This window comes from Pelobates fuscus, chromosome 7 (assembly GCF_036172605.1).
Source record: "Pelobates fuscus isolate aPelFus1 chromosome 7, aPelFus1.pri, whole genome shotgun sequence".
Classification (NCBI taxonomy): Eukaryota; Metazoa; Chordata; class Amphibia; order Anura; family Pelobatidae; genus Pelobates; species Pelobates fuscus.
The window spans coordinates 53,820,201-53,847,646 of NC_086323.1; the positions used below are offsets into that span (position 1 = coordinate 53,820,201).

Sequence of the window (27,446 nt, forward strand, 5' to 3'; positions counted from 1 at the left end):
ATTGTCTTTTTCCCAATTGTACAGCGCTGCTGAATATGTTGGCGCTTTATAAATGCCAGTAATAAATACGTAAGCCCTGAAGTTACATTGCGATGGGGGCGTGAGTGTTCCTTTAAACTCTGGGCCCCGTTCATCTACAGATCTACACAACAAATGTGTGTTTTTCTAATTAGGTTTTATCTGAGAGTTGGCCTGAATCCTGTCAATTCTCTGGCTGTAATGCAGTTATGATGGAGCAAGAATTCAGAATAAGGGGAAGTTATCACACTTTGCATTACACTAGTTTCAGAATCCCCTTCTGGCAGTTTTGAGGTGTGTCACTGCTTCCTCTTGTGTCATAACATTCTAAAAGCACAATACAGCAGTAAGGAGACAGACCGCCTTAAAGAGCAAGCTCCCTGCCCGTGGCAGAGTTAGACTAAGACGTAGAGGCAGAGGGGATAATATCGTATCTGTGAAGCTCAGCTCACTCTTCGCATAGAGAAATCATCCGTAAACCACAGACTTTTGACAAAGGGTTCCCAAACATGGCTCTGGTTGAGATTATGCGTCTTTGGAGCGAGGGGGTAGTAGCTGCAGAAAAGGGGGATTGGAATGACGCCCTGAAATGTTTCACCTCCATCTCAGACCCTCGAGCCAAAATTTGCTTCAACATTGGTTGCTGCCATCTTGTCCTGGGAAATTTACAACTGGCTGAGGAGGTGAGTAAAAAGTAACCGTTACACATTAAAATCAGGGAATATTAATAAAAATGTGCAGTCCTACCACATCCCGCGGTTTTAGACATCTTGCAATACCTGTATTTGCTGTCGTGCCATAACAACTTGTATGTCAAACTTTTACACAACAAAGATAAAGAATAATAAAAAAAAAAATCAGGGAATAAAACTTAATAAATGGATTGGATGCAACTCTAATGGAACAAGCAAGCAAACAATATAAACATTGAACTACAAATTACTAAACACACACACACACTCAAAAAAATAGTGAAATTTTAAAAGCTTTATCTGCTGCCATGACAACAGGAGTATTGGACCTATGTCTATCCCTTCTCTGTGTCACATGACTACAGATTAACATTAATACTGTCTGTTAAAGTAGCAGTTTGTAAAACAATTTGTAAGACAGCAGTTTTAATTGACACGGCTCTGTGCGTGCTATTTGTTTGTCCCCAGGGTCAACATAACTGAGAAACAACACCATTCTCTAAACTTAGCAAACAGCATGCTTTCGAAAAAATCCAAGGTTAATAACAAGAACTAAATCACTTCCAATATAAAGTTGCTCATACAATGCATTAAACAAAAGCAGGACACAGTCTGAAATGAAATAAGAGTAATGTTAATGATTTCTACCCGGCTTAGATCACTAACAATACCAGGGGTCTTTTGCTACATCGTTTCTTTTTTTTTTTTTTTTTTATTCTTTATTTTTGATATGCAGGTGAGTACAACAGTGCCTGTATAGCCACAACGGCATCAGCAGGCTCGATTTTCATAGACAAAACACAACAGTGTTGTGGCATGTTGGGTTTGCATATATTTTTAAATAAAAAGGTAACCAATCGAAAAGTAAGCGTGGATATTAATTAACATTAATTAACATTAACATCAACAGTAATTGATACTATGCAATTGATAGGCCATGCTATTATGTATGAATTGAGTTAATTTAGTGTATAGGCTTTAGTGTATAGGCTAGTGGATCTGCAAGAACAACGCAAAGGACTATGAATAGTTCTGTTCCCTCGCTATACTGGTCTTAACAGCAAGATTCATAAAAAGTAACAATTCAATAATAACATGCTGAACATAACTTATGAGGTGCTACTATAAGGCTAATCTATACATAGGGTTATAGTTACGATGCTGCAGGGTATTGCTGTGTGTTGAATGCTTAAACTTTCGTTTCTGTATGAGAGACATGGTGGGAGCCCGGCAGTGTACTTTGGCATAGTGGTGACAAAGAGGGCAGATCATGGCGCCGGCACCAGGTTACTGGAGAGGGTCTTTGGCTGAGCTTCTCTTTTCTACGTCCATCTCGAGGCAGCGGGTGAGAAAGTCTCTGAAAGTGACTGATAATTTCTCCGGCTTTTGCAGCTCCGGCTTCCCGTTTGTAACTATGAGATACAGTGCCCTCAGAGGATTTTCATGCAAGTGAGGAGGCTCCCCCTCGATCATTTCGATGACCACGATTCCCAGAGACCAGATGTCCACTTTAGGACCAGAAGCTTTTCGAGTAGCCACTTCTGGTGCCATCCAAAGCTTGCAGACACCAGTGCTGGCAGGTTGCCTGCTCTGCTGTATGCGTTGCGCCTCGGAGGAGGATCTTGGTTGAAATCATTGCTCCCGAGCAGGCCTCAGAAGGAGCGATGGTGTCTTCCATAGACACAGTGTGTTTTCCCGCTTGTGGTATGCGTTGCAATCCTCCCCTAGGTCAGCTCGATGCGGGCAGCCGACTCAACCCTGGGGCGGGTAGTTGTGGTAGTCAGATGGCGGTGGATGGTGTATTCTGTGGCAGGCTCCACCTTGCTGGCAGGGTGCATGGTGTGCGGCGGCCATCTTGGGGGATATCGCCGGGGAGCGTTCCGCAGCAGGGTATCAGTGTTCGGCTCAGCTTGGCGGCATGGTCGTTGCTTGTGTAGACCGGGATAACCCCCCCGGTCCAGGGGGGGGGGGCCAGACACCGGCCGGAGACCCGGGAGAGCGGCCGTCTCATCCCGGCTCAAGCTCCTGCACGCCTCAGGCCTTCATCGGGCTACGGTATGTGCCGAATATGGTTTTGGGGGGTGTCCCCTCGTACCCCAGAAACTGGGGCTTTGTGTGGTCGTCGTTGCGGGTGGCTGGTAGTAGTTAGCCTTCATTTTGCACCGTTTTCCGGCCCCAAAGCGGGAGCTCAGACGGAGCACGTCTGATCCCTTCGGAGGTCCGGCCCCGCCCCCCATGCTACATCGTTTCTTAACAATCCTAGTTAACCATAAACTGTTAGTACAAGCGCCATGACCACTCCAATGTTTTAAAGTGGTTATGGTGCACGGATTCTGTATGTACAGCTTTTCAGTGTGAAATGCTGCATATACGGAGAAGTTTAATGTTGCTGTCACAGGTGTAAATTTGCCTCTGACCGCCTTCATTAGTTAGCCAGGAACATTCTCAGCCACAGTATCCAGTTTCTGCATCTGTGTGGTAGCCATATACCATTTAACAGGCATGAGAGGAGGCTTCGAGGCAGGTGGTCCCCATGTAAGAGGCAAAATGGTGCCAGGACACTGCTGGCATCACAACCAATACTGCAGGCTTTAGTCATTATGTTGCTTAGACTAATCATTTAAAGGGGAACAATGATCAAAAGTGCCCACCTATTACTTTAATGAATTAAACATCTTACAAATCTAAAAAAGATTTTATATATAATTTTCAATGTTCCTGTCTAACATGACTTTATAGTTGAACCCTCAGCCCTCTTGGCTCTTTCTGGGAGCAGAAATAGATCCTTTCCTAGTTTGTAACTGGAGCAAGTTGGACAAAAGTGACGCATTAAAGTATTAAGTAAAAAAATCCTACTGGTACTGTTCCCTAGTCAGGTAACTAACAAATATCTGCAACAACTTAAACAAATTGTGGCACTCAGAGCTGATAGAAAATCAGGGATACATGCGGTCTGCCACAAAAACAACAATAATGCCAAGTTCATATGGAGCCTAGACTGACCCATTAAACAGTAATAGGGATTTCTTCCCTACATAAGATTTTTGGCCTCTCACTTTCTTTACATATATTCTATGGCTTGATAATATAAAAAAGAGGCAACCTAAAGCTGTTTTCTGAGACCTGCTTCCATCACTCCCTGCATCTCGTTGTGTGTTCTAAGTTATTAGTCATTGTTGGTGGAACTTATAAATATGTAGTAAAAACATTATTTTGTTTATTGTGTGTGTTAAATGTTGCTTTTCATAAGTAACCTCTTGTTTTCCTGTACACTGTATAATGATAGACCTGAAGCTTTTATTATTATTATTATTATTGCCATTTATATAGTGCCAACAGATTCCATAGCGCTTTACAATATTATGAGAGGGGTGGGGGAGGGGGGGGGGGGGTGTAACTATAAATAAGACAATTAGAAGAAAACTTACAGTAACGATAGGTTGAAGAGGACCCTGCTCAAGCGAGCTTACAGTCTATAGGATTCTCATGGTTTCATCAAACTTTTAATTTTTAAGGAGTTCTGCACATATTGGGTGAATTAATCATCAACATCTCTGCTCTTTAGGCATTCACATTAACCATAGAAAGAGACAAGCATTTGGCTGTAGGATATTTCCAACGTGGCCTGGTCTTCTTCAAGAATGGCAAGTAAGACATATCGGACACTGCAAGCATTATATAAAAATATAATAAAAGTGGTTGTGTTTCTAAATCCATATTAGATTTTATGATCTGTCTGTTCAAGGTTTTTATCAGATCAGACTCCTATAATGCTGAAGGACCACCAATATTATATATTGCTTATGACACCAATTAACTCTGTAAAAAACAGACCTTTTAAAGTATGCAGTTTTTTTCCTGCAAAGGATTCCTTTTGATAGACAGTCGCTGGATGTTACATTAGGAGTTACCAACAGCTAGCTCTCAAGGTGTTGTAATCCGCATACCCATAATGCTTTGTTTCTCAGCCTTTGCCTTGCTGTAGACTATGTGTTGATTGCCCCTGTATCAGAGCATAGCTGCAGCAAGGCAAATATTAACATTCGATTAGTAAAGGTCAACGTATATGGTGCTTGGGTTAACAAAGGTCAATGTATATAGTGCTCGAGTTAAAGATCAATGTATATAGTGCTTGGGTTAATAAAGGTCAATGTATATATAGTGCTTGGGTTAATAAAGGTCAATGTATATATAGTGCTTGGGTTAATAAAGGTCGACGTATATAGTGCTTGGGTTAATAAAGGTCGACGTATATAGTGCTTGGGTTAATAAAGGTCAATGTATATATAGTGCTTGGGTTAATAAAGGTCAACGTATATAGTGCTTGGGTTAATAAAGGTCGACGTATATAGTGCTTGGGTTAATAAAGGTCAATGTATATATAGTGCTTGGGTTAATAAAGGTCAATGTATATATAGTGCTTGGGTTAATAAAGGTCGACGTATATAGTGCTTGGGTTAATAAAGGTCAATGTATATAGATTTTGGATTAATAAAGGTCAATGTCTATATAATGCTTGTATTAATAAAGTTCAATGTGTACACAATTTTGTTTAATAAAGGGAACGTTATAAAAGCTTTGGATTAATAAAACAAACCAGGGAGTCAAAGTATATATCAGTGTATTAGTAAATGTAAAATTGAACTAGAACTGTAGGCTAGTATAAAATCCCACATGGTAGTAAAGGTATGTGCATTATTCTACCATGCTGCTACGGGTTACAAATTATCACCTTGTTATTGTGTCAGGTACATGTCAGCACTACAGGACTGGGTGCGGACCTTCACAGAAATGCGTGGGAACCAGCTGATTGACTACAAAATCCTGGGGATGACCTTCCAGCTCTACAGCTGTGAGGTAAGAAGATTATGAAAATCAATAACAGAAGATCATAGCGGCTTCAGAGAAGCAAGATGTATCAATTATATGTCTGTTCTCATGCTGGGCCTACAGTAGTTAATTGTGAGTTTTTAGCTGCGTTGTAACTTTACATAGCAGAATTGGTAATAGGTTTTGCACTCAGCTGATTGTCAAATGTTGACTTACTTGCTTTTAAATAGAAGTGACATGCGCAGTAGGCCACTTGACCAATACAGTTTTAAAACTGAAAAATCGTGAAAACAATATTTTGTAATATATGCTCTTTGTGTAATATATTCATAAATGCACATATGTAAATGAACAATTTAATTTCATCTCCCAGCTTACTTTTGCTCTATGGGAACCACCATGTTTAAGTACTCTCTGGTCGGACATTATCTGACCAAAGACTACGTTACTTGGGCAGCTGAAAAACAGTCTCGGATGTTTTTTTCCTTCTTTTTTTTTTTTAATTCTTTCTTTTATTATGGCATTTGCGTTATGGGATACAGAATAAAAGGAGGAGGCACTGTGGGGTAACACAAGTTGATAAAAACAAGATGGAGTGCAGTACACTCCTACACAAGACTGCCATATTTTTTAAACATCAAGTAAACATATCAAGACAAACAGTTGTTTAAGATATGGGTGCAATGGTGAGTTAGCGGTTGCTCAAATAGTAGGTTTCATGTGCACAATATAACAGATTTGCAAGCTCATTAGACACCATAGAAGAACAATTGTGTGGCATAAAATAACATTGCACATTTTATAAAATAACGTAGATTAATCACAAGGTTAGCTTTTATTTCAGCTCTGATATAAGATTTTGAGGGACTGTAACATATTCACTTGCTGACATTGGATTTAAGGGTTATATATGAGCAAGCTTGAGTAGACAAGGTTGATACGTCTAGCAACTATCTGCTACATCCCCCCGGGAGATTTCGGGTTCTCTAAGGGTTAGGCTAAGAACATGCTGTATGGTCAGTGTGTTCAAACAGAAAGAAGAAGAAAAACAAAAACAACACGAAGCATACAGTGGTCATACTGTAGTTCGAAGCTTGTGCAGGCGTATGTCTGTGTTACTTTCTGTAAGTATGATCTTATGATAAGTAGCCAGTCCAGTGCCATGAGTCCCATAGAGTCCTGTAATGCCTCCCCTATCAGTCTATGCCTTCAGGAGGTGCAAGCCAGTCCTGCCGCATGTCGATCAGGTTTTCGCGCCAGTGTGGAGGTCGGCGAGCCTGTGGGTGCAGGGAGATCGCAGGCATTGCGTTTAGGTCGGAGAACGGTCGCCTCCTTGTGCTCCAGCTGGGTAGGTGAGGAGTGACTCCGTCAGCCGTTATGGAGAGGCAGTTGAGTGCCGGTCCCTGGGATGTTGGGGCGCCATGCCTGTGTGTGGAGCAGCTCTTCCATGTTAAGGTTCGCGGGCGCCTCTTCTGACTCCTCTGTAGGGTGCGGATGCGTCGTTTGCGCTGTGGGCCCCGTCTCCCCCCGATTTTCAGCATCGGACGGCCAAATGAGAGTGGCTGCTGTTTAGGGGGTTCACCGTTCCCCTCTAGCGTGCCTTGCTTAGGAGTGGCTGTGTCTGCCGTCTGTGAGGAAAGGGCTGCTGCCTTGGCGGGTGTACCGTGTGCACAGGTCAGTCCTGGGGGTAGGAATGCAGCGTGAGGTGCCGGGATGTCCCTCACCAGCAGGGGGGGTATCGGGGTATCTCACCAGGTCGTTCTCAGTAGTTTGTGGGTCCCCTCACTTCTGTGCCGAGGTAGGCCGTAACTAGGCCTCAAGCTTGCTCCAGTGAGATGTTGACCGGTCGACGGGGAGCCAGCAGCCAGGTTAATTGCCCTGGGGTTGTAGGGTCGCTGCAGGGTCTGCTAGTGTCGAATTTGTGTAGCAAGAGTCCAGTTATAAGATTTTATTTGAAGATGGCTCCCGGAGCTCATGCTGCATGCGACCGCTCGCCATGCCAGTCAAGCCCCGCCCCCCTTTCCTTCTTTTTTTGATGCCAGACATTTGCACATGAAATCAGGATTTGTGAACTTGCAGTAGCTCTCAGTGGCCTTTGATCTTATAAGTGGTGCTTCCAACCAATAAGAATTTAAATATGGCTGCTTTAAATTCTATTATAAAGTATGTCTTCGTAATCCTTTTTTTTGGTCAGATTTTGTATAATATCGCTCTGGCGCATGCCAAACTTGGAGAATGGGCCAAAGCTGAAGAAAATCTCCTTCAAGCTCTGAGTCAGAAATCAGAGCCCCGACACAGCACCAAGATTGATAAAGCTCTTCAAAACATCTTGGTAAGTACTATGTAAGTTACTGTGTTTTGGTTAGATTTATACCGGCCTATAATGAAAATTACATTATTTTATCTCCTGCCCAGATTTAAGAATGCGTAAACATGTTTAATATGTTCTTCTGATCTATGTAAAGTTTTTATATTTTATTGATTGAGTGATTGATTATAGGGACCTTTTGAAAGCTTATTTAAAACCATCGCTACGGATATAGGGTACTTAGCTGGAGATGTCCTTATAAGAAAGACTCGCACAATCACTTCATAAGTGATTTCGCTTCTTGGTGGAAGTGTCTTTTATTTTTATTTTTTTATCCAAATGATGCAGAAATTAATAATCCTATAAATTTAGCATCGAAATGCTATTTTGGGATCGAAACTTTTCATGACAACGGACGTTGACGCACATTCACTAATCGGGAAGTTCAAGAGCACTTCATGGAAAGAGTGCAAGACTTAGAATTAAGTTAAAGATAACTTAGTCTTACGTAATTGCACAACAGCATTTTAGTCCCATTACAAACCTTAATATGGTAAGGTAATATGAATGAAACATTGTATATATGCCAATGTATATTTGCTTAAAACAAAGTTTTGTGCTTTAAAAAAAATTAATTTATTTTGAAGTCCTATAACTGCTTTCCTTCACATTTGAGAAATACATTTATATTTTAATAGACCTTTTCCACCTTATATCTGCAAGGCTATGCTGGTGTATTATATTTTAGGACTGACCAGGTTATAAATCTGATGGACTCCCAATGCTTATGAGAACTCTCAATGCTTTTGCTTATTATTAGACATATAACTTTTTAAATGTGTGACGGCTTACTCTAATCTGATGTCAGCATCAAAGTGCAAATGTAATTAGAAAAGGACTTTATATTAGAAGACATTTCTTTTTATAGCTGGTGGATAGGCTTTTGTGAGATTAAGTAATCATTTCTGGATGGTGATGACTAATAATTCTTTCATTAATATTTGATATTTCCTTTTAGAAACAAAAAGATTTTCCTCTGGCGCAAATGCCAAAGGGAAAGATGTTCCAGCCCAATGAGAAGCTGATTGAGCAGCTGGATAAGAGAGATTTCTTGGGCAAAGCTTCGGTATGTTGTGTCAATGCAATAATAACTACAAGCCATTGGAAAATGGGCAATAATCTCTGTTACATATCACATAAAGAGAAATTGCGATCTGCCAATCATATATATATATGTAAAGGTGGAGCCTGGAGTTGTGGGAGGGGCCAGTGCTGATATAAATACTCACCCCCTGCCCTATACTCCTCCTAGGCTTTCGTTTCATTTCGAGTCCCACCCACCCACCTTTTTAAAATTATTATTTCACTTAATCTACCTTCCTTGGTGGGCCCACTTTATTTACAGGTCTACCAATACGTTGGTTTCGGCACACCTCAACCTAATTAGTCATACTCCTACTAGTATGAGAAGGTATCAATTATACTTACGGCTGTTATTGTCCTGACCACAAATATATATATATATAGATAGATCTGTAATTGTTTAATCAATGAGACTCTTTTTGAAGACTTATCTGCTGGTTTAATACAATGTGTGGTAGAAAGTGGTGATAACCATATATAAGGGTGTCACAAATGACAGAATGTAGCTTACATAGAGGCAAAAACCATAACCCCCATGCTTTGGGATGCATCATTTTCCGATCTGGGATACTCAATGTTTTGAGGTCAGCTCAGGCTACAGCTTTATATGAAGTGCCTGGTGTAGAGACTACCTTGGACAAATGCTCAACTCAGAGAGTGTCTTTTAACTGTAGCAATTTGCAGCTTTGTAAGCCCAACTGCAGCTGTAAGCCAGCCCCTCAGAGCTGTCAATCAGGAACCCGTTATTTAATGCCACTTTTTGACAAAGTTCTGTCTCGTTTTATATTACAGGTTGTAGCTTCTGTGGTTGATAAGGACAGTTTTTCTGGTTTTGCTCCTCTGCAACCTCAGGTGAGCCCTTGTGTCTGCTTCTACTTTGATAGTAATGGTAGTATAGGCTATCCGCTATACATGGATATAATGCATTCTGTAAGTATCATATCAAACACGGTCTAGAATACAAAATGTACTGTCTGCACTGCCAGTGCTAATTCATCAAGGAGGTGCTTACAAACTACTTCCTTGCAAGAATAAAATAGAAAGTATAAAAATATACATTATTCAAGATATATATTGAAATCTAACCACTCACTGATGGCATATATCCAACCATGTAGTGCATAATGTGTGCACCCAGAGAAAATTACCAGCTACATTTTACTTATAAATACATTTTTATTTATGAACTATATTTCTTTTGATGCTTAGCCAGCCGGAAGGAAATATAGTTCAGCGTGGTCCAACAAATCCAGCACAGTGATCTGTCAGAACTAATAGCGCACTATCCAAACTGGACAGCAATGGACCCACTCCTAGTGCTCTTGGCCCATCACCAACATGTAAGAGGGATGGATTTTCCCTCCTGATGATGTGCAAGTGTAGTTTATATAATATTAGAGTGGAGAAAGGCAAGGGGGGCGAGGGAGAGCCCGCATACTTCTCACACCTCTAAAAAATAATGTGCCAAAAAGCAGGCACAGGCGTTTATAAAATTATAGCCACATGCCACTACACTGAGCTTTAATAATTATTGTGCTTGGAGTGACCCTTAGAGCAGCTGTCTTAAACCCCCTTAATTTCAATCTGGCATATATCAATAAAGTTAAAGTACTAAATCCTGGGTTTAGCGAATGGCATATAGGGAACATATTTTATATGTGGTGCTTTACCGTCAATACATTTGTAGCTGATATCATGAAAGTAACCCTTTGGTATTTCCATATAGACCAGAAACCCCCCACCTCGTCCAAAAGCCCCTGAAGTCCTCACGTAAGTAACATTTGGGTCTTATATACAATTAGCAATTTTATTTAAATCAGCTATTTTAGAAGCAAACTCAGACCTAATGTTTAGAATGCAGGTAGAAATACAGAGGAATGTATTTATTAGTTTTTCCATAGTGCCGGAGGGGCAATCTCCAGGATGTAACCAGTTTACCAGCAGCATTTGCTTTGGTAATGGATTTTGTAGTGACTGCTGGTGTATGTTGGACAGGATTAACCTAAGCATACTGACAGAAAATGGGTTTATTTGCTAAATTGAGGAAAATATACCTAAGAATTACACATTTCACACCAAAATAGCCAAATAGTAAACGTTCTCTTACTCAACTAGTTTTCCAATCTGGCTATTGGCTTGCTCTAGTCTAGAGAGTAAGCCCCATGTCTACTGTATACAGCAAGTATATCATCTGTGCTGGTCATATCGCTAGTGAGCTTTTTTTTTTTTTGTCAATCTCTTTTTATTGAAATTTTGTTTTTATCATACCCTTGCGGGTCAAGAATATTTGAAATGTACATCATACATAATCATGAAAACATAGTACGGCATGAACAATAGCACTTAAACAAAATCATGTACTAGAGAATGTGGACCTGCAAAGGTATGTTATCGTGAGTGTGTGAATTGCTTCGGGAGAATGGGTGAGTAACTATAATAGGTGTATAGTAACCCTATCGGGTTCTGAGTTATGGCCTTCTTCTATGTATACCCAGGGCCCAGGGGGGGCCTGGGCGGGGGGGGGGGGGGGTAAGTAGGTTTGGAGCGGTCGCTCCCTCTTGTCAGTGGGGGGGATGAGGTGAGCTAGGAGTGGCTCAAGGCCAGCAGATTATGTGTAGCTATAATTGTGCAACGTAGAACATGTGTGGTAAAGTCTCTGTTGCTGGAGTCAGGCCTCAGGAGTAGGTCGCTGGTCAATGGCCTGGTTGGGTGCGGGTATGCCCAAAGCGTGGCAGAATGTCGGGAACTCCTCAAGTGTGGAGAGTTTGTGAACAGTTCTGTGTCTATTGACCACCAGGAATCTGGGTGACCTCCAATGGTATTCTATCCCCGCTTCTCTGAGGGTGCTGGTGACTTGGTTCAGCGATCTGCGCCATTGTAGCGTGGCTCTGGTGAGGTCTTGGTAGATGTTAAGCTGTGCGCCTTCAAATGTTAGTGGCGTCTTGCCCCGGAGAGCAGTCATCAGGATTCTTTTGACTTGGGGGGTAGCACAGCGGACAATCACGTCTCGGGCCAAGCTTGGGGCTGACCTGCCCGAAGGTGGCAGGCGGTATATCCCATCCGTATTAAATTTCTTGGCCTGTGTAGGTGGCAGGATGGCGGCCACGAGGCGTCTCAGGTAGTGAGGTAATTCGTCTGAGGAGACGTCGTCTGGTACTCCTCTTATTTTTATGTGGTTTCGCCTTGTCCTGTCGTCGAGGGCGATATATTGGAGGGAGAGTGCTTGCTGTTGATTCTGGAGTGCCAGTACTGTGTCCTGCAAGGTTGTTAGTCCCTGTTTGATGTTAGTAACATCGTTCTTTGTGGTCTGAACCCTGACAGCTATAGCCTGCACGTCAGACTTAATGGCTGCTATGCTGGTCGCCAGGAGGTTTTTGATTTCCCCAATTAGGTGTTGGAAGTCCCGCTGGGTGACTGGGGCAGACCCATCTGTGGTTCCCCCTGGTGTAAGTACCTGTTCTGGGGGTTGGGCATGTGGGCTGGGACCCCTGTGTATCTTCATGGTGTCCTGCTCCGCTGCTCCCGCCATTTTGGCTGGCGGCCTGTGTTGTTGCAGCATGGTGCTGATATCCCTGGACCCTGATGCTGTCTCCGGTGGGGGTTTCTGGGACTGGCGGCCCATTTCTGCCCGAATGGGTAAGGGTGCCGTATGGGGATCGTCCCCTGCTGAATCCTCTGGCTGATCGAGGCCGTCGAGGAATGCCGTCCAATCGAGGGCTGCAGCCGGCTTGTAGGCCGCGGGTCTGCGTTTCCGGCGGTTCACCTGTGCCGGGCACACAAATGGCATGGGAGGTTGTAGGGTAGAGTACCGATGGTGCCCCTGGTCAGGAGTGGGTCAGTTGGGGGTTTTATTCCCCACTTGTCAGGCTTTTTTGCGGGTTTCGGTCGGGAGCCGTGCTGAGTTGCGACCGCTCCGGCTCGTGGTCAGGCTCCCGCTAGTGAGCTTTTTAATAAACATTCAAGTAGAACTCAGCTTTTGAAGATATAAAGGTATTTAATGGACATTAACTTTATGTCTTCAATCTGTCTTGGTTTGAAAAATAGCAGGTGAAAGACATTGGGTTAAAATATCAACAAACGACATTAAAAACGTTTGCTTGTGTATCCTACCATATATGTGTAGGTGGCTGTACATGAGTAATGAGAGTTATGAATTTGTGAAAGTTTGATCTCCCCCTCCCTTTCTATTTTTTCCCTTTGAGGCAGTGGGAGCTGGAAGGTCATTTGAGATATTTGTAAGAACCCAGTTTATCAGCAGATGCCTATTTTAATTCCTTCTTTAATGTACACACAATCTCAGTCGCTTATACAAACACATACAACAAACACTCATTTACAAATACATGTTCTCTCTCCTTTTCACACAAGTTCACTTGGATCTAATGATCATAATAATAATAATTATTAGTATTTAACCAGGAAAGGTACATTCAGATTACTCTGGTTTTCAAGTACGTCCTGGGGATGTTGTCTTAGCCCAACATCCAGGCGTGGTTTCTATCACCCAATTAAATGGTACTCTTAGCCCATCACCAACATGTAAGAGGGATACATTTTCTTGCCTGATGATGTGCAAGGGTAGTTTATATAATATCAGAGTGGAGAAAGGCGAGGGGTGCAAGGGAGAGCCCGCATAATAAAACGAGAACACACACAGATAAGCCTCCAGCCACACTCACATACTTCTATATACCCACATGCTGGCACATAATCATATATCCACTCACAGACACCTAGGTATAGGGATATACTTGGGAAGTAATTCTCAGTTCAGACGGTTATTATGGATTTCTATTGGCCTTTTTCGGGGGTGAAAAAATAAGATTTTAGAAAAAAGAAGTCATCAAATGGTAATTTCATTTATTTATTTTTTTACAGGTACCTAGTTATTGCTCCCCCTTCATTATTTTTAGGGTGAGGGGGGTAGGTAGGGGTTATTTGTTTTTGGGAGGGGGGTAACTAGGGGTTTGGGGACGCCTAGTCACCTGGGGTGCTAATTTTTTATTTAGGCTGCTTAGGGGTGGGGACCAGGTGGGGGAGAGGGGAGGACAATAGGTGTCCACCCCTTATTCTTCATTAGGGCCCCCACCCGCCGCTCAGGAGGGAGGACAATAGGTGTCCCCTGTGGCACAACCAGCCTCGCCACTGGGCATTGGAGAAGACTGATTGCCAGCCTCCTGCCATGTGACTATGGCCCCTGGGATGTATTGCCTGCTCTCCTGTACTTTTGAGGTTTGCTACCAACTAGGTGGATTTGGCTATGGAGCTTGTCTAGTGCCCTCTGTTGGTAGCAACAGCAATATGCACTACCTGAATAGCAAGACTGGTTCATTTGCATATTCGGGTAGATTTGCATATTGCTAATTCTGCAGGCACATGAGATATTTTCTGTTAATTATTGTCTCCCCCACCTCTTTAAAAAGATGCCATTGTGTTATAATAAGTCACTGTATGTTGCCTGCTATGATTTGACTGTTTGTAATTTTATTGAGTTGTCACAGCAATGTTAATGTAATGACCATATGGGCTAGTCCCAAGGAAATTAAAGTTTTAGTCAGTACTTCTTCACTCTCAATCTAGAGTCCTGTCTCTTATTGAGGGAATTGCTATATCATTACAAGGGATTGCTATACTCTGCATGCTCCCTTGGATAATCACTTCTAAGCTCTTGTAAGAGCTTGTTCCTGTTTTGCTCTCTGAAGGAGTCTACAGTGGTTATGGTGTTGGCTGGAGTGCTTGGAGCCCTCAGGAAGTGCTAGGAGCATCCTTCAATGGAGCCAATCGGGGTACCAGGTGATCCGTTACATCCCCCCTTATTTTACTTTAGGGCTCCCACCTGCCGTTCAGGGGTGGGGGGCCAATAGGTCCCCCCCTTCAGGTTAGAAGCCCCCACTTGCAAGGCTCCGGACAGGGGGGGAACTTTTTTTAATAGACATGCCCCTACTCGCGGTATAGCAAGTAGGGGCATAATTTACTAATACTAAGTAATGTTTACTTAGTATTAGTAAATGTGGCTGAAAGACCAATTTAGTTCTTTTAGCCTTTTAGTAGATAGCTCCCTAATACCGTGGGAATTAGGGAGTTATCTATTTATTCATACCTGTCATTCAATTGACTGGCTAAGTAACTTACATTTTATATGAATATGTGTTACTTGATTGTTGTAAGTGTTGCAAATGCTTAGCCAGCTATTCGGACGTGTCCGAATGTCCAAATTTCCCGAGATTCGTTCGAATGTCCTAATTGCACGTCTACAAGTTATTATTCAGGTTTACACTGATTTAATACCCCCCAAAACAAACCCTTGTAATTTGTCATTCTCAATCAGCTGAGTCTTTCATCACCTGGGTCACAATTGTTTTTTTCTCTCCACGTACTTGACAACTTGTCCAACATTAAAGCCAATGAATGAGAGCATAGCAGGGAAATGAAACATTGATAGACTTATCTCACTCTCTCTCTTAGGACATTGCAGGGGGAGCCACACAGAGTCCTGTTTGAGTTTAATCCCGAGACCTCAGAAGAAATACAGGTTATGCCAGGAAACATTGTGTTTCTCGTCATGAAAGGAGCAGACAACTGGGCCACTGTCATGTTCAATGGAAAGGTAATCGTAATTCAAGGGCATTTTAAGATCTAGCGGTTCGGGGAAGGTAGTATGTCATTTTATAATGTATGTATTGACATATGTATCTTGGCCTCCAATGCAGTGCCCATTGGAACTCCGTTCCTGTACTATTTGTAGAGGGAACAGAGTTCCCACTATTCTTACAGTGAAGGGAGCGGCATTGCTGACAGTACAACATTCATACAAAGCCCTGGACTTTATTTTTTGAACCGCAGGAAAAGCAAATAAAAAAGGTGCTCTACCTGAATCTTTACTTATGCAGTTTTTAAATCCTCATATATAGTCATCCCATTGTACAGCGCTATGGAATTTGATGGCGCTATATAAACAATAATAATTATAATAATGTGCTTCTCCCTTCACACAAAGCTGCCATCATTTTGACACAATTAGATGCTGTTTGGGGTGGTAAGGTCAAATGGCCCTTTAACAGCCAGCTTCAATTTCCAGTGCGTTAAGAGTGACATTTTATTCTATTTGATTACAGATTTTGAAGATCTGTAATGCTGCAATTTTCTCATTTGATAATTAAATCACTCAAACTAGCCTGTATAATGGCATTAATGGTGGGTATTTAATATATATATTCATATTCTTATTTTATTATTTAAATGTTTTATTATGCTATCCCAGCAGGTATTTTAAAATTAATATACCCAAACCGCTAATTGCACTGCATATAGACTAGGGCTGCCTAATAAGTAGACCCCAGATGTGGTAGAACTGTGATGCTTTGCAGGTCTTTAGAATGATACTTAATGGGAGTTGTAGTCCTCCCCCATCTGGGGATCTACCGATTGGGCAGCCCTGATATGGACAATATATTGCATTTACACATTCCAATATGCACCTCACTACGCACAGGGTATAGCTGACTTGTGTGTGAATTACAAACACATATAAATGGATTTAAGTGTAAAAGGTTTTTATGGAAACCGTGATGTCTCCTCAAGGTTATGGGTGCATTCTTGTGGCTGATCATCTATAAATGGCCAGTAGAGGGGGCAGGCAGGCTGCTCAAAGCAAGTTGGTAATAAATGCACCATTGTAGGAGTAAAACAAAACTTAATATATAAAAGGTAGACTAAAAATGTCCAGGTGCCAACAAAGAGAAATAAATTATGTTACAGGAAGGACCTGCAGAGAAACTGGAATCCATGTCCACCAATCCATGATGAAAAGCTTATCAGCCAACACTTTAGAAGGTTAAATAGGAACAGACAGGGAGCTATAATATAGGGAGACTTAATGTAAAGAATTGTGTTTAGAGACAGCTGGTGAAGTATTAAGTATTGTGATGCTGGACCACCAGGGTTCTAACCCCCAATGTCTCGAAAAACTTCTGTGGACATCCACCAATCAGGACAGGGAAGACTGTTACGATTAAAGACACACAGGTAACAAGTGGCATAACAGGAGCTGAAGCCATGGGAAGCACTTTCAGGATATATCAGAAAAACTAGGAGGGCCAAATTAGGTAATTTAAAAACAAAAAAAACAACAAATTGCATTCTAAACCTTAACCTAGGTTCTGGTCTTTCCTGGTTGCACCCAAAGTACCAGAATCTTATTTCTTCATTTGCGGTCAATATAAGAACATTCTTAACTCGACCCTTGACATTTAAAATATAACACCAAAACCAAAACAGGTTAATAATGCTGAATATTCTATTCTTGCCAATGTACTATTGACATTTGTAATAATATGAAGTGTTCACCTCTAACAGTTTTACAGTCTGCACGTTATGGTGAATTTTGCTTTAAGCTTTGCACAAAGACAAAGGATTTTCTCAAACTCACATAAAGCGCTACAGGCCAATAGTAGGGCTTCTATCACTCTGAACAATTTCCCATGATATTCACCCAGACTTCTGGCCAATAATTTCTCACATAGATCAAGTATCAGTACTGTGTATGTACAGTTGGGCTTAATGTTGTGAAAGCATCATAGGAGTTATTTTTCAACAGCTGGGGTTCCAGCCTTTGGTCAATCCTTATGTATATGTGTTTTCCTAAAACATCTACAACTTGTACTTTTTAATCAGGTGTTTTCCTACCGTAAGGAGTTGGCAGTTACAATACTGACTTTGTTTTTCTATTTTTGGCATTTAGAAAGGCATCGTACCATACAATTATCTGCAGCCAGTGGAACTGCGCTTTCAACAAACTCAGGTAATAACCATACAATGAGTACATGTTTTTTTTTTTCACTGAACAATGCGTTGCGAATTAAAAAAAAAAAAAAGAATTACAAATTTTAGATTAAAAACAGTGGATTTGGAAACTTTCTCCAACCCAGCTGTAGTCAGACATGATGATTATTTTTAGCCCGTGTATTGCAATTTGTGTTCAATTCAGCATGATTCAATACTCCATGAATAAAGCAAAGCTGTTTTGTTTTTACTTTGAGAAAGTGCAACCCGATTGCCAGTGTATAAATACAAAAAGATAACCAATACACCCACTAAACACGATTGCAGAATTTTCTTTATATGTATTTGCGTAATCATCTAGAACTAGAGATATTTGGAGTTATGCCGGAGAATCAAAAATCTGTTACACTAGGAGTTCTACTCACTAAACTGTATATTTTAAGTGAAAATACTTGATTTGGAAAAGTTGTTGATTTGGACAATGTTTAAAGATTAGGCTGTTTTGGCCCAAAATATGCAGTTCCCAAATCCATTCTCCAAATTTCCTGGTTTACGGATTCGATAATCGAATATTGCAATGAATAAATATATGAAATTATAAAAATAAAAACAAGAATGGATAATCAATAACTATGGAAGAACCATTAAAAAAAAGCACGTAGGGGGTGAGGAGCTAGCTGTTGAACAGAGTGGACGCATCGGCATGAGCTCCGAGATTTACAGCCAACATAATTGAGGTTTTGGAGGTGAAAACCGGCACCTGTCTGCTCAACCACCCCATACCTGCTGTGGAAAAGCAATATGGGCCGAACAAATAAAAGAAGCAAAGGCCAACAAGAGCCGAGACATCAGGGAACTCCTGCATGGCTCTCAACGGTCGCTCTGGAACAAAATGGCGCTGGAGGGAGAACAATCCTCTGTTCTTTGGAGGATACCCCCTTTGTTCCAGGAGCAGGGGCATAAGACAGCTTGTCGATCAGTGCACCCGTTAAGCAGCCCACCACTGGATACCCGGTCATGGCTGTGCAGCTAAAAATCATGCTGGCTGAACTGAGAGCAAGCATAGATGCAGATATGGCCTACATTATGGACGCCATAGAAGGGTCTACCTCACGGATCACTATGCTGGAGGCAACAACAAGCAGTCAGGACTCAAGGATGGCCTCCATGGAGCAAAAACTTGAAGCCCTTCAAAAACAGCAACAAGTCACGAACGAGAAGGTGGAAGCCATGGAAGAACTGAGGCGGTGTTATAACCAGAAAATATTGGGTGTCCATGACTGTGTGCCTCTCCGACCTACCTCACTACATCAGACGCCTGCTCAACACAGTATTACCGCCAAAACAGGCTAAAGCAGTGAAGGTAGATGGTCTGTTTCGACTACCGAAGCAGTCTACAGCCCTCTTGACCGCTACAGCAGACCTCATCCTCTGCTTCCAAACGCATCAGGATAAGGCCCTTCTCCAGGCAGCAGTTCAAGGAAAGACCCCATTACATTTTGAGGGATCGACACTTCTGCTCTTCCCAGATCTAACTCGCAGCGTGCTGATGTGGCGCAGAACCCTGCAGCCGCTCCTAAAAATTCTACGCACGAAGAACATCTTATACCAATGGGGGACACCGAAATTTCTCATCTTTACCCACATGGGCACTCCTTACCGAGCACGGGACTACTCGGAGCTGGAAACCCACATGCGCACACTGGGCCTAATGGAGAGAGCATCGAGCACAGGCCTGGCTCAACTTTATCCCTCTACTATAGAGGAGTTTACACCTCGTGCAGCTCGACGCCCAGCACCCAAGATAGACGTGACATGAGAAACTGTACCTAATATCAGCTATAGAGCTGCTGGTCCACGCCGGATTCACCACAGATGCCATGAACACCTACCTGACTTTTTTAAATGTTATAATTTTGTAGTTTTCATTGCTTTTGGCTTTCCTTTTGCTGTACCTTTGATGGACAACATATAGGCTGGTTCACCACTAGCACTTACTCACTCCCTGAGCTAAGACGAGGGAACTTGCAGGAAGACATCACAATGCCCACACGGCAGAGCTCAGCTCGGCAGAGCTTAACTTAGTCATAAACTCCCGCCACCCTCCCCAGACTTCGGATGGCAATCATATGAGAACGCTGCATAACTGGAAGGAAGGTAAAGTCCCATAGGGACACGTCAGGCCCAAACGAATACCACAACACATGAGAGCCTTAGGGGATGGTACTGGCTGGCACGTTTCTGTGCACACACTACCTTCTCACAATTTCCTTTCACAAGCTAACCGTAGCGTTCCTCTTGCCTTATAATATAAAATGTGCTGATTTCCTTAGCGAATGTCACTATTTGGACAACTTGATAATACTGATGTTCAACCACCGTTTATTTGTCCTGGACATGCTTATGCACACAAAAATAAAGAATAAAAAAAAAAACCCTAATATATAAAGGAGTAATGAACTTCATAAAGTCATTGTCATCATGACTTTCAGGATTATTCACTAAAGTTAGAATTCAAAGTGAATTTGACATTTAAGGCCAGAGTAACCGAATTGAAAGCATAGCAGATATAGGACATTTTTTTTTTTCAAGCTTGGTTACTTTGACCTTAAATTTGAAATTCACCATGAATGCTCACTTTAGTTATTAACCTTCTTCTTAAATGGAAACCGTCACTTTGCTGGAAATGACATTATTGAATAAAACATTGAAAATTGTGTTATAGATTTAGCTATTGACAGTTCAATGAAGTGCAGTCTACAAAACGAAAGAACATAATCTGTCCCGGTTAAATAACGTCCTTAATAAACTTGACACACAAAATATAACATTTAATAGATATTATTTAAAAGGTAAAGTAACGTTAGGACACGGGAATACAGAGGATATTGCTCTAAATAATACGTACCTTAACTAAGGAGGTTACATAGAAACATAGAATGTGACGGCAGATAAGAACCATTCGGCCCATTTAGTCTGCCCAGTTTTCTAAATACTTTCATTAGTCCCTGGCCTTATCTTATAGTTAGGATAGCCTTATGCCTATCCCACGCATGCTTAAACTCCTTTACTGTGTTAACCTCTACCACTTCAGCTGGAAGGCTATTCCATGCATCCACTACCCTCTCAGTAAAGTAATACTTCCTGATATTATTTTTAAACCTTTGTCCCTCTAATTTAGGACTATGTCCTCTTGTTGTGGTAGTTTTTCTTCTTTTAAACATAGTCTCCTCCTTTACTGTGTTGATTCTCTTTATGTATTTAAATGTTTCTATCATATCCCCCCTGTCTCGTCTTTCCTAGGTTCTAGTTACTATAAAGTAGGGAGGACAATGACCAATGGTAAATTCTCCAAATCTAACCATAAGTTGTTAACTAGTATAAGCTGCAGATCATGAGGATGGTAACTTTTCAATAAAGTCTGTAACTGGAGACAAGTAACTAGCTGGTTACAGACTTTATTGAAAAGTTACCATCCTCGTGATCTGCAGCTTATACTATTTAACAACTTATGGTTAGATTTGGAGAATTTACCATTGGTCATTGTCCTCCCTACTGTATAGTAACTAGAACCTCCTTAGTTAAAGTACTTAATATTTAGAGCAATATCCTCTGAGTATTTTTCTCCCACCCTTTGTATTCCCGTGTTCTAAGGTTACTTTACCTTTTTAAGAATATCTATTAAATGTTATATTTTATGTGTCAAGTTCATTAAGGACATTATTTACCCAGGACAGATTCTGTTCTTTCGTTTTGTCTACTGAAATTTCTTTAAAGGGTTATCCCCTCTAATCTGTCCCAAAGAAGTTTCTAAACATACTAGCAGTTTCCTATAGCTTTCTCTTTTTGAAGCACAGCCAAGGCACGCAGCATTGGAGAGGAGAAAGAGGTAATGTTTTTAATTCTTCTCCTCTGCTAGGTGCAAAGTACAGGGTTTAACAGTGACTTGTCAGGAAGCCAAGATGGAGGTAGTCAGCTCCAGGTTAGAAAAAAAAATACAGCGCAGTACATTTCTGTATTTATTATATTTTCAGACACAATATATATATATATTAAATATTATTAATAATTAAACATAATTCCTTAATGACCAATCACGTATCATGTAGCCCTTATCATAGGATTTGCTTAACTCTTTGTGATGGAGCTAAAAAGCAGTGTCTTTAACTGGATTCCATAAAAGGAGGGTCCTTGTCTTTTATGTTCTGCACTAATTTCACTAAAAATACAGAATACAAGAATGATGTTTATATATCTTTCAGCCGGCTGCATCACAGGAAGAAGTCCCCTCAACCAGTGTCCCACCAGAGCAGATAGACATCCCAGCACCACCGACTATTGTACCCCCTGCGAGACCTAACAGTGAGTAGTGAATTATTACAAGAAGTAAGATGAGCCCAAATATAATTTGCTTTAAGCACATTTGTACTGCACAATTTTGCGCTGAACTAGCTAAGACAACAATCACAACCATATCTTGCTCATTCGGGAAAAGTAAACACAAAGTAGTTCTTTGCTCGCATTTTCAATGCTCTTGAGCAGCAGCAAGAGTTCTTAATATTCAGTGCCCCCAACTGTCAGTTTTGGTGAGACCAACACAAGTTTGTTCCGTGAGGTCCTACATCTGTGGACACAAGTGAACCTACCTCAGTCGGCACAGAATGAGCACATCGTTAGATGCACTCACTCAGTGAGAAGGATGCTAGGACATTGCAGAGTGCTTTTCTACATGGTTTGACCGTAATGCCCTCCTTTCTGTGCAGAGCACCCAATTTTGTAATGAAGTGATCCCCTGCCCTGATTTTATACATGCCAATGTAATCATGCAACTTTTTGGATCTAAAACATACATAAATCCTTTTTGTATTATTATACTACAACAACAGTTACAGAATTACATCTTTTCTTTTCTTATTTATCAGTTAAATCCAGTACCAATGAGAAGCAGAAAACAGCATGTTCGGTAAGAGTTGTACTACAAAGTAACCTGCAGGACAAAACCATTGATAGTTTACATTAAAACAGTTTGTGCTACTGATTGTGCAAGATGAGAACAAGAAATGTTTTGTACTTATGGTACTTTTTTTTGGTTTTATAAAGTAATAGAACATTGGGGGAAAGCATATCCAAGGTTTGTGAAGCTGAAGTAATAGGACGTATGATAACTAACTCTGGGAGTTAGACACTAATACATTGGACCATTTATATATATAGGGATAGAATGTGCTTTTATTCCTGGGAGCAAAAGACTGATAGCGGCCTATTATAGAAGAATTTCTTGTACTTTTTTTGTTGTTGCTTTGTTTTTTTTTTATTTTTTATTTTTGCAGTGCATATTAAGATAACATACAGGCATGTGGTGCCCCAAAGGCAGTCCACTTGCACAATTCGAAACATAGGTTACAATGGGGTACATAAGAACAATGCACAATTTTATATATATATTTAGATACCAGAGGATAGGTCACGAGTTTATATATAGTAAACATGCTATTCAAATTAAGAGGTCACGAGTGTATACGTATTAAACATGCTATTCAAATTAAGAGGTCGCGGGTTTATACAAAGTAAGCATGCTATTCAAATTAGGAGTGAGTAGTTATTATATAGTAATTCAGCGCGTAATGTTCAACAAATAGCTTAATAAACTGGCTATGAAGCTTTAAAACACAGCTATGAATAAGTCTTATAGGTTAGGGCTAGAGATCATACGCTTAATAATAGTAAGATTGACATGCATTTTACACAGGTTTTAGACTGAGGCTTGAAGCACAATAGCAGTATAATAACGTGGCATATGGAGTGGAAAAATGGTTTCATACTATAAGATTTGCATTGGAGGGAGTTAGACAGTGCGCAAACATTATGGAAAATTATTGACTAAACGTATGGTTAAGTCCAATTAGTGCTAGACCCCAAGATTGTCCGGCTGCAGTGCTGCGGTGGTTGCATGTTACCGGAACATTGGGCGCTTGTGGTATTGTCCCTGTTAGCCGATGCCCTCTGTTGGGGTGCAGTCAGTACCAGTTGAGGGTCCTCTGGATGGCAATTTGATGCGATGGCTTCCTGGGCGTGATGGGAGTCGTTGAGGTGGGTCACCAAGCCGGTATATGGCTGCTCCTGGAGAGGAGGGTGTACTGTGTGTAGCATCACTCGACATTTGGTCGGTGCTGAGTGATTGTGAGGAAGGGAGGGCTTTTCCCCAGCCCCAGGCCTCTTGTGGGGTCGGCTTCTTGTTGCCACAGACTCGGACGTCTATGTGAGCCGGGTCTTTCCCCTGGTGGGCGCCGAGGGTGGCCCTGGTGTTTCGCCGCCGCCGACGGCGGGCGGGCTTCCGGCGTGGTGGCTGAAGCTGTGGAGGATGTCTCCGTGGGACCTCCGGCCCAGGTGGGTATTTAGTGGGTGTTGAGGGGCAAGCTTTACCCGGGATCAGCCCACTCCTTCCCCTTCTCCTCACCTCCTCTCCATGTGCAGGGGGGGACCCGGTTAGGAGTCGTTCCAGTCGGGCCCAGAAGTTCTGGAATATCCGGTCCAGGTTGGTCGGCTGGGGCAGCGTGAATGTAGGCTGGGATACAGCCTCCGCCATCTTGCTGGGTCCAGCCCGTCCAGGGCCCCAGTCTGGGAAGTCAGCTGCAGTCAATGTCTCTGTACTTGCTGTGTTGGTGGAGACCGGGATAACCCCCTCCGGTCCATAGGGGGGGGAACGGGAGCCGGAACTGATCTTGTCCACGCTTTGCGACGACGGGAGAGCGGCCGCCTCCCCCGTGTCCGCCTCGTGAGTAGGCCGCAATGGCTGGATATTCGGGACTTTGGCATACAGCCTCGGGAGAGGTGTCATTCTGACGGTCTCGGTGTCCTGAGTCGATTAGTGGCCAAAGTGGGTCGGGTCACAGGTTCCGTTTAGCGATTTTTAGGTTGCTTTGTGCGTGGCTGCTGGAGCTTCAGCAGCACACGTCTGCTCCCTTCTGCAGTCAGGCCCCGCCCCGTTGCTTTGTTTTTACCCTTAGGCAAGATGAGATAAGTACTGGCTGGGCTGGTGACCTCTTTGATGTCTATTTATTACAGGAACATCTTTACATGGTTAAAGTTTACTACAAATACACAGTAGCAATACAAACACCACACAAGCTTGCATATGAAGATCTTCTGTTACTGATCAGCAGCAAATTGAAGTGTACGCCCTGCAGTATCAAGCTCAGGTAAGATCAACTATCAAAGGATAATAGAGAGGTATTCATGAAATTTGTACTTAATCCCTTTAGGACCCAACATTACTATGACATTTAGAAGCTCCATAAAATCTGTCAGTCAGTAAAAGTGATTGGGAAAGGTGGAGACAGTCAGCACAAAGCTTTGCCAGATGGCGTCCATGAGAGAGACTTTCAAGCTGTATCCAAACCCTTATTCATCTCTCTACAGCAAGACCATGGCTGGTTCATTAGCCTAACCAAGAGTTCACAAATACCCTATACCAGGATCTTTCTGAATAAGTCTGTTAAGGACCTCTTGTTTAAGGTGGAGGGCAAGAGCAAAAGCACAGGTGGTAGCCCGGGGCCACAATACTCAAAAGTAAGGGTTGTCCATGATGCAGTGTCAGACCTTGCAGAAAACAAAAACAAACATCTGCACCTGCCACTGTTGCAGAGGATGGTGAGAGTTGGACCCCTCCACAGAGACTTGGGAAAAGTTGATGGGCATTTGGGCCTTCTAAAACTTGGAACACAAGCATGGCTTGGACTTCTAACTGTGCTTAGTGGAGTGACAACAATTACAAAGAGACGCCTGATGGCCACTACATTGCTTGTTTTAGGAACAAAAACACCTTAAATGTCACCCATCAGCAGTAAGATTTTTCTTGAGACTGAAAAGCACTCAGCCATAAACACCTTCAAGATAGGGGCTTCCAAAGGACAACCCAGGTGATCCTCAAAAAGTGGTGCAACTACAAGCCTCAATTTAGAACACTGGTAGACAGTTAAACCACAGGACCCTACACAAGAGAATCTGCAAAGAGAATCTCAGAACATCCATGGAAGTATTTAGCATGTAGGTAAAAAATGCATAATTGCACACTCTATAAGTGTTTCCCAGGTGAGACTCCAACACGTATAGGTTGATGGCAGCTTTTTAATCACAGAGAATTTTGTGAAGTGTTTTACTAACATTTAATACAAAAGGATTGACTTTATATAATTTATTCATCCATTACAAAATATCATCTATGTTATACAGTAATACTGTTAAATTGTTTTAGTTTCAAAGATGGAGATGCTGATGTAACACTGAATAAGGACAACATAGAAAAAGCTTGGGAGTTAATCACAGACAATTGCCTGAAACTGAAGTGCACCGATCTAGAGGTAAGAGAAGAACCATACTTACGGTAACAGGCCAACACAGATGAAGGGATCAGGTAACCAGGACAACACAAGACCACCTAACATACATTGCCTGGCAGATTCTCTGCTAGTGCAGTAAACCCATGGAACCATAACGAACATTGGTCATAACATTTAGATTTCTCTCTCTAGGCAGAGGAATCCCCTGTGGTTATAGAGGAGGTCGACGGTCAAAATACTCTCCCAGATCAGGGAAACACAGAAATCCATGTGACTGCTCTGTTTGACTATGAGGCTTCACAACCAGAAGATTTGTCTTTTAAGAAAGGAGCAATTATTAAAGTACTGTCTAAAGGTAAATGTTGCTGGTAGGATTCTAGGTACAAACTAAAGAGTAAATAGCGTTAACTGAGAAAGTATTTATCAGATAATTAAACAAGATGTAGAAATGGCAGTGCTTGAGACATCTGTATTAAAATAGTTACTTAACCCTTTAAGGACACATGAAATGTGTGACATGTCATGATTCCCTTTTATTCCAGAAGTTTGGTCCTTAAGGGGTTAAACATGATGCTTGAAGTAACACTCTGTGTTAATGTAGTAGACCATGAAGAAATTAGATTTGCCCACTAATTGATTTGCATTAAAAACAGGTCTGTCCCATGCACCAAATTAACACTACTATGTTGACCTTATGCAGTATGCACTATATATTAACATAAAGTCCTGTTTTCCCAGTTTCCAAGGATTGGTGGGAAGGTGAACATCAGGGAAAAGTGGGAATCTTTCCAACGGCGTTTGTAAAATAAAACATGGAAGAAAAAAACCAAAAAACATTTCAGAAAATCTGTTTCAGCCGTCAAAGTCCATAAAAAGAATATTTAAAATTGTGTATATAATCCCTTGTTTTGCACTGAAGAGATTAAAATAAAATAAAAAAAAATTGGTCCAGATTTCACTTGTGAATTTTGTACATTATTTTATAACGTTGCATTTATTGCATATTATATATATATATGTGGCTTGATACATTTTAGACATGGTAATATTTTTATATTATGAACCTTTTCTGCTGCAGGAGAAATGTGAGGCATTTGAAGTGCTATTAAAAACAAAATAGTAAGTGGTACTTGGGTGCCAAGCGAAATAAAATTATTGCTTGGATTGGTATAAGTGCTACAGGCTAGCAAAATTTGAGCAATGATGAATTTAAATTCCAATTGACTTCAGGCAGAAAGCAGACCCTTCCACACCACAATAATTATGTATGTCTGTAGATTAGATCTGAGGATATTACTCCAAGTCTAAAGTAATTTTTTCAGTAATAAAATTTAA

At 41.5% G+C, this 27,446-nt stretch overlaps 1 protein-coding gene across 1 annotated transcript; it reads left to right on the forward strand.

Moving 5' to 3' along the window:
* Positions 1-357: 357 nt before the first annotated feature.
* NCF2 (neutrophil cytosolic factor 2) lies at positions 358-26,922 on the forward strand. Its single transcript, XM_063427286.1, has 15 exons — positions 358-701; positions 4,276-4,358; positions 5,459-5,567; positions 7,735-7,872; positions 8,867-8,974; positions 9,784-9,843; positions 10,718-10,761; positions 15,457-15,598; positions 17,732-17,791; positions 22,035-22,134; positions 22,695-22,735; positions 24,838-24,971; positions 26,027-26,132; positions 26,304-26,466; positions 26,850-26,922. Exons 1-15 carry the CDS (start codon positions 528-530, stop codon positions 26,918-26,920), a joined length of 1,533 nt encoding a protein of 510 aa, XP_063283356.1. The 5' UTR covers positions 358-527; the 3' UTR covers positions 26,921-26,922.
* The last annotated feature ends 524 nt before the right edge of the window (positions 26,923-27,446 follow it).

Bases quoted from the DNA above. Each gene is read 5' to 3' on its own strand.
- NCF2 (XM_063427286.1), top strand. From the start codon at position 528: ATGGCTCTGGTTGAGATTATGCGTCTTTGGAGCGAGGGGGTAGTAGCT. The intron at 702-4,275 runs GTGAGTAAAAAG...TCTGCTCTTTAG, and splicing joins ATTTACAACTGGCTGAGGAG to GCATTCACATTAACCATAGA. The intron at 10,762-15,456 runs GTAAGTAACATT...TCTCTCTCTTAG, and splicing joins AAAGCCCCTGAAGTCCTCAC to GACATTGCAGGGGGAGCCAC.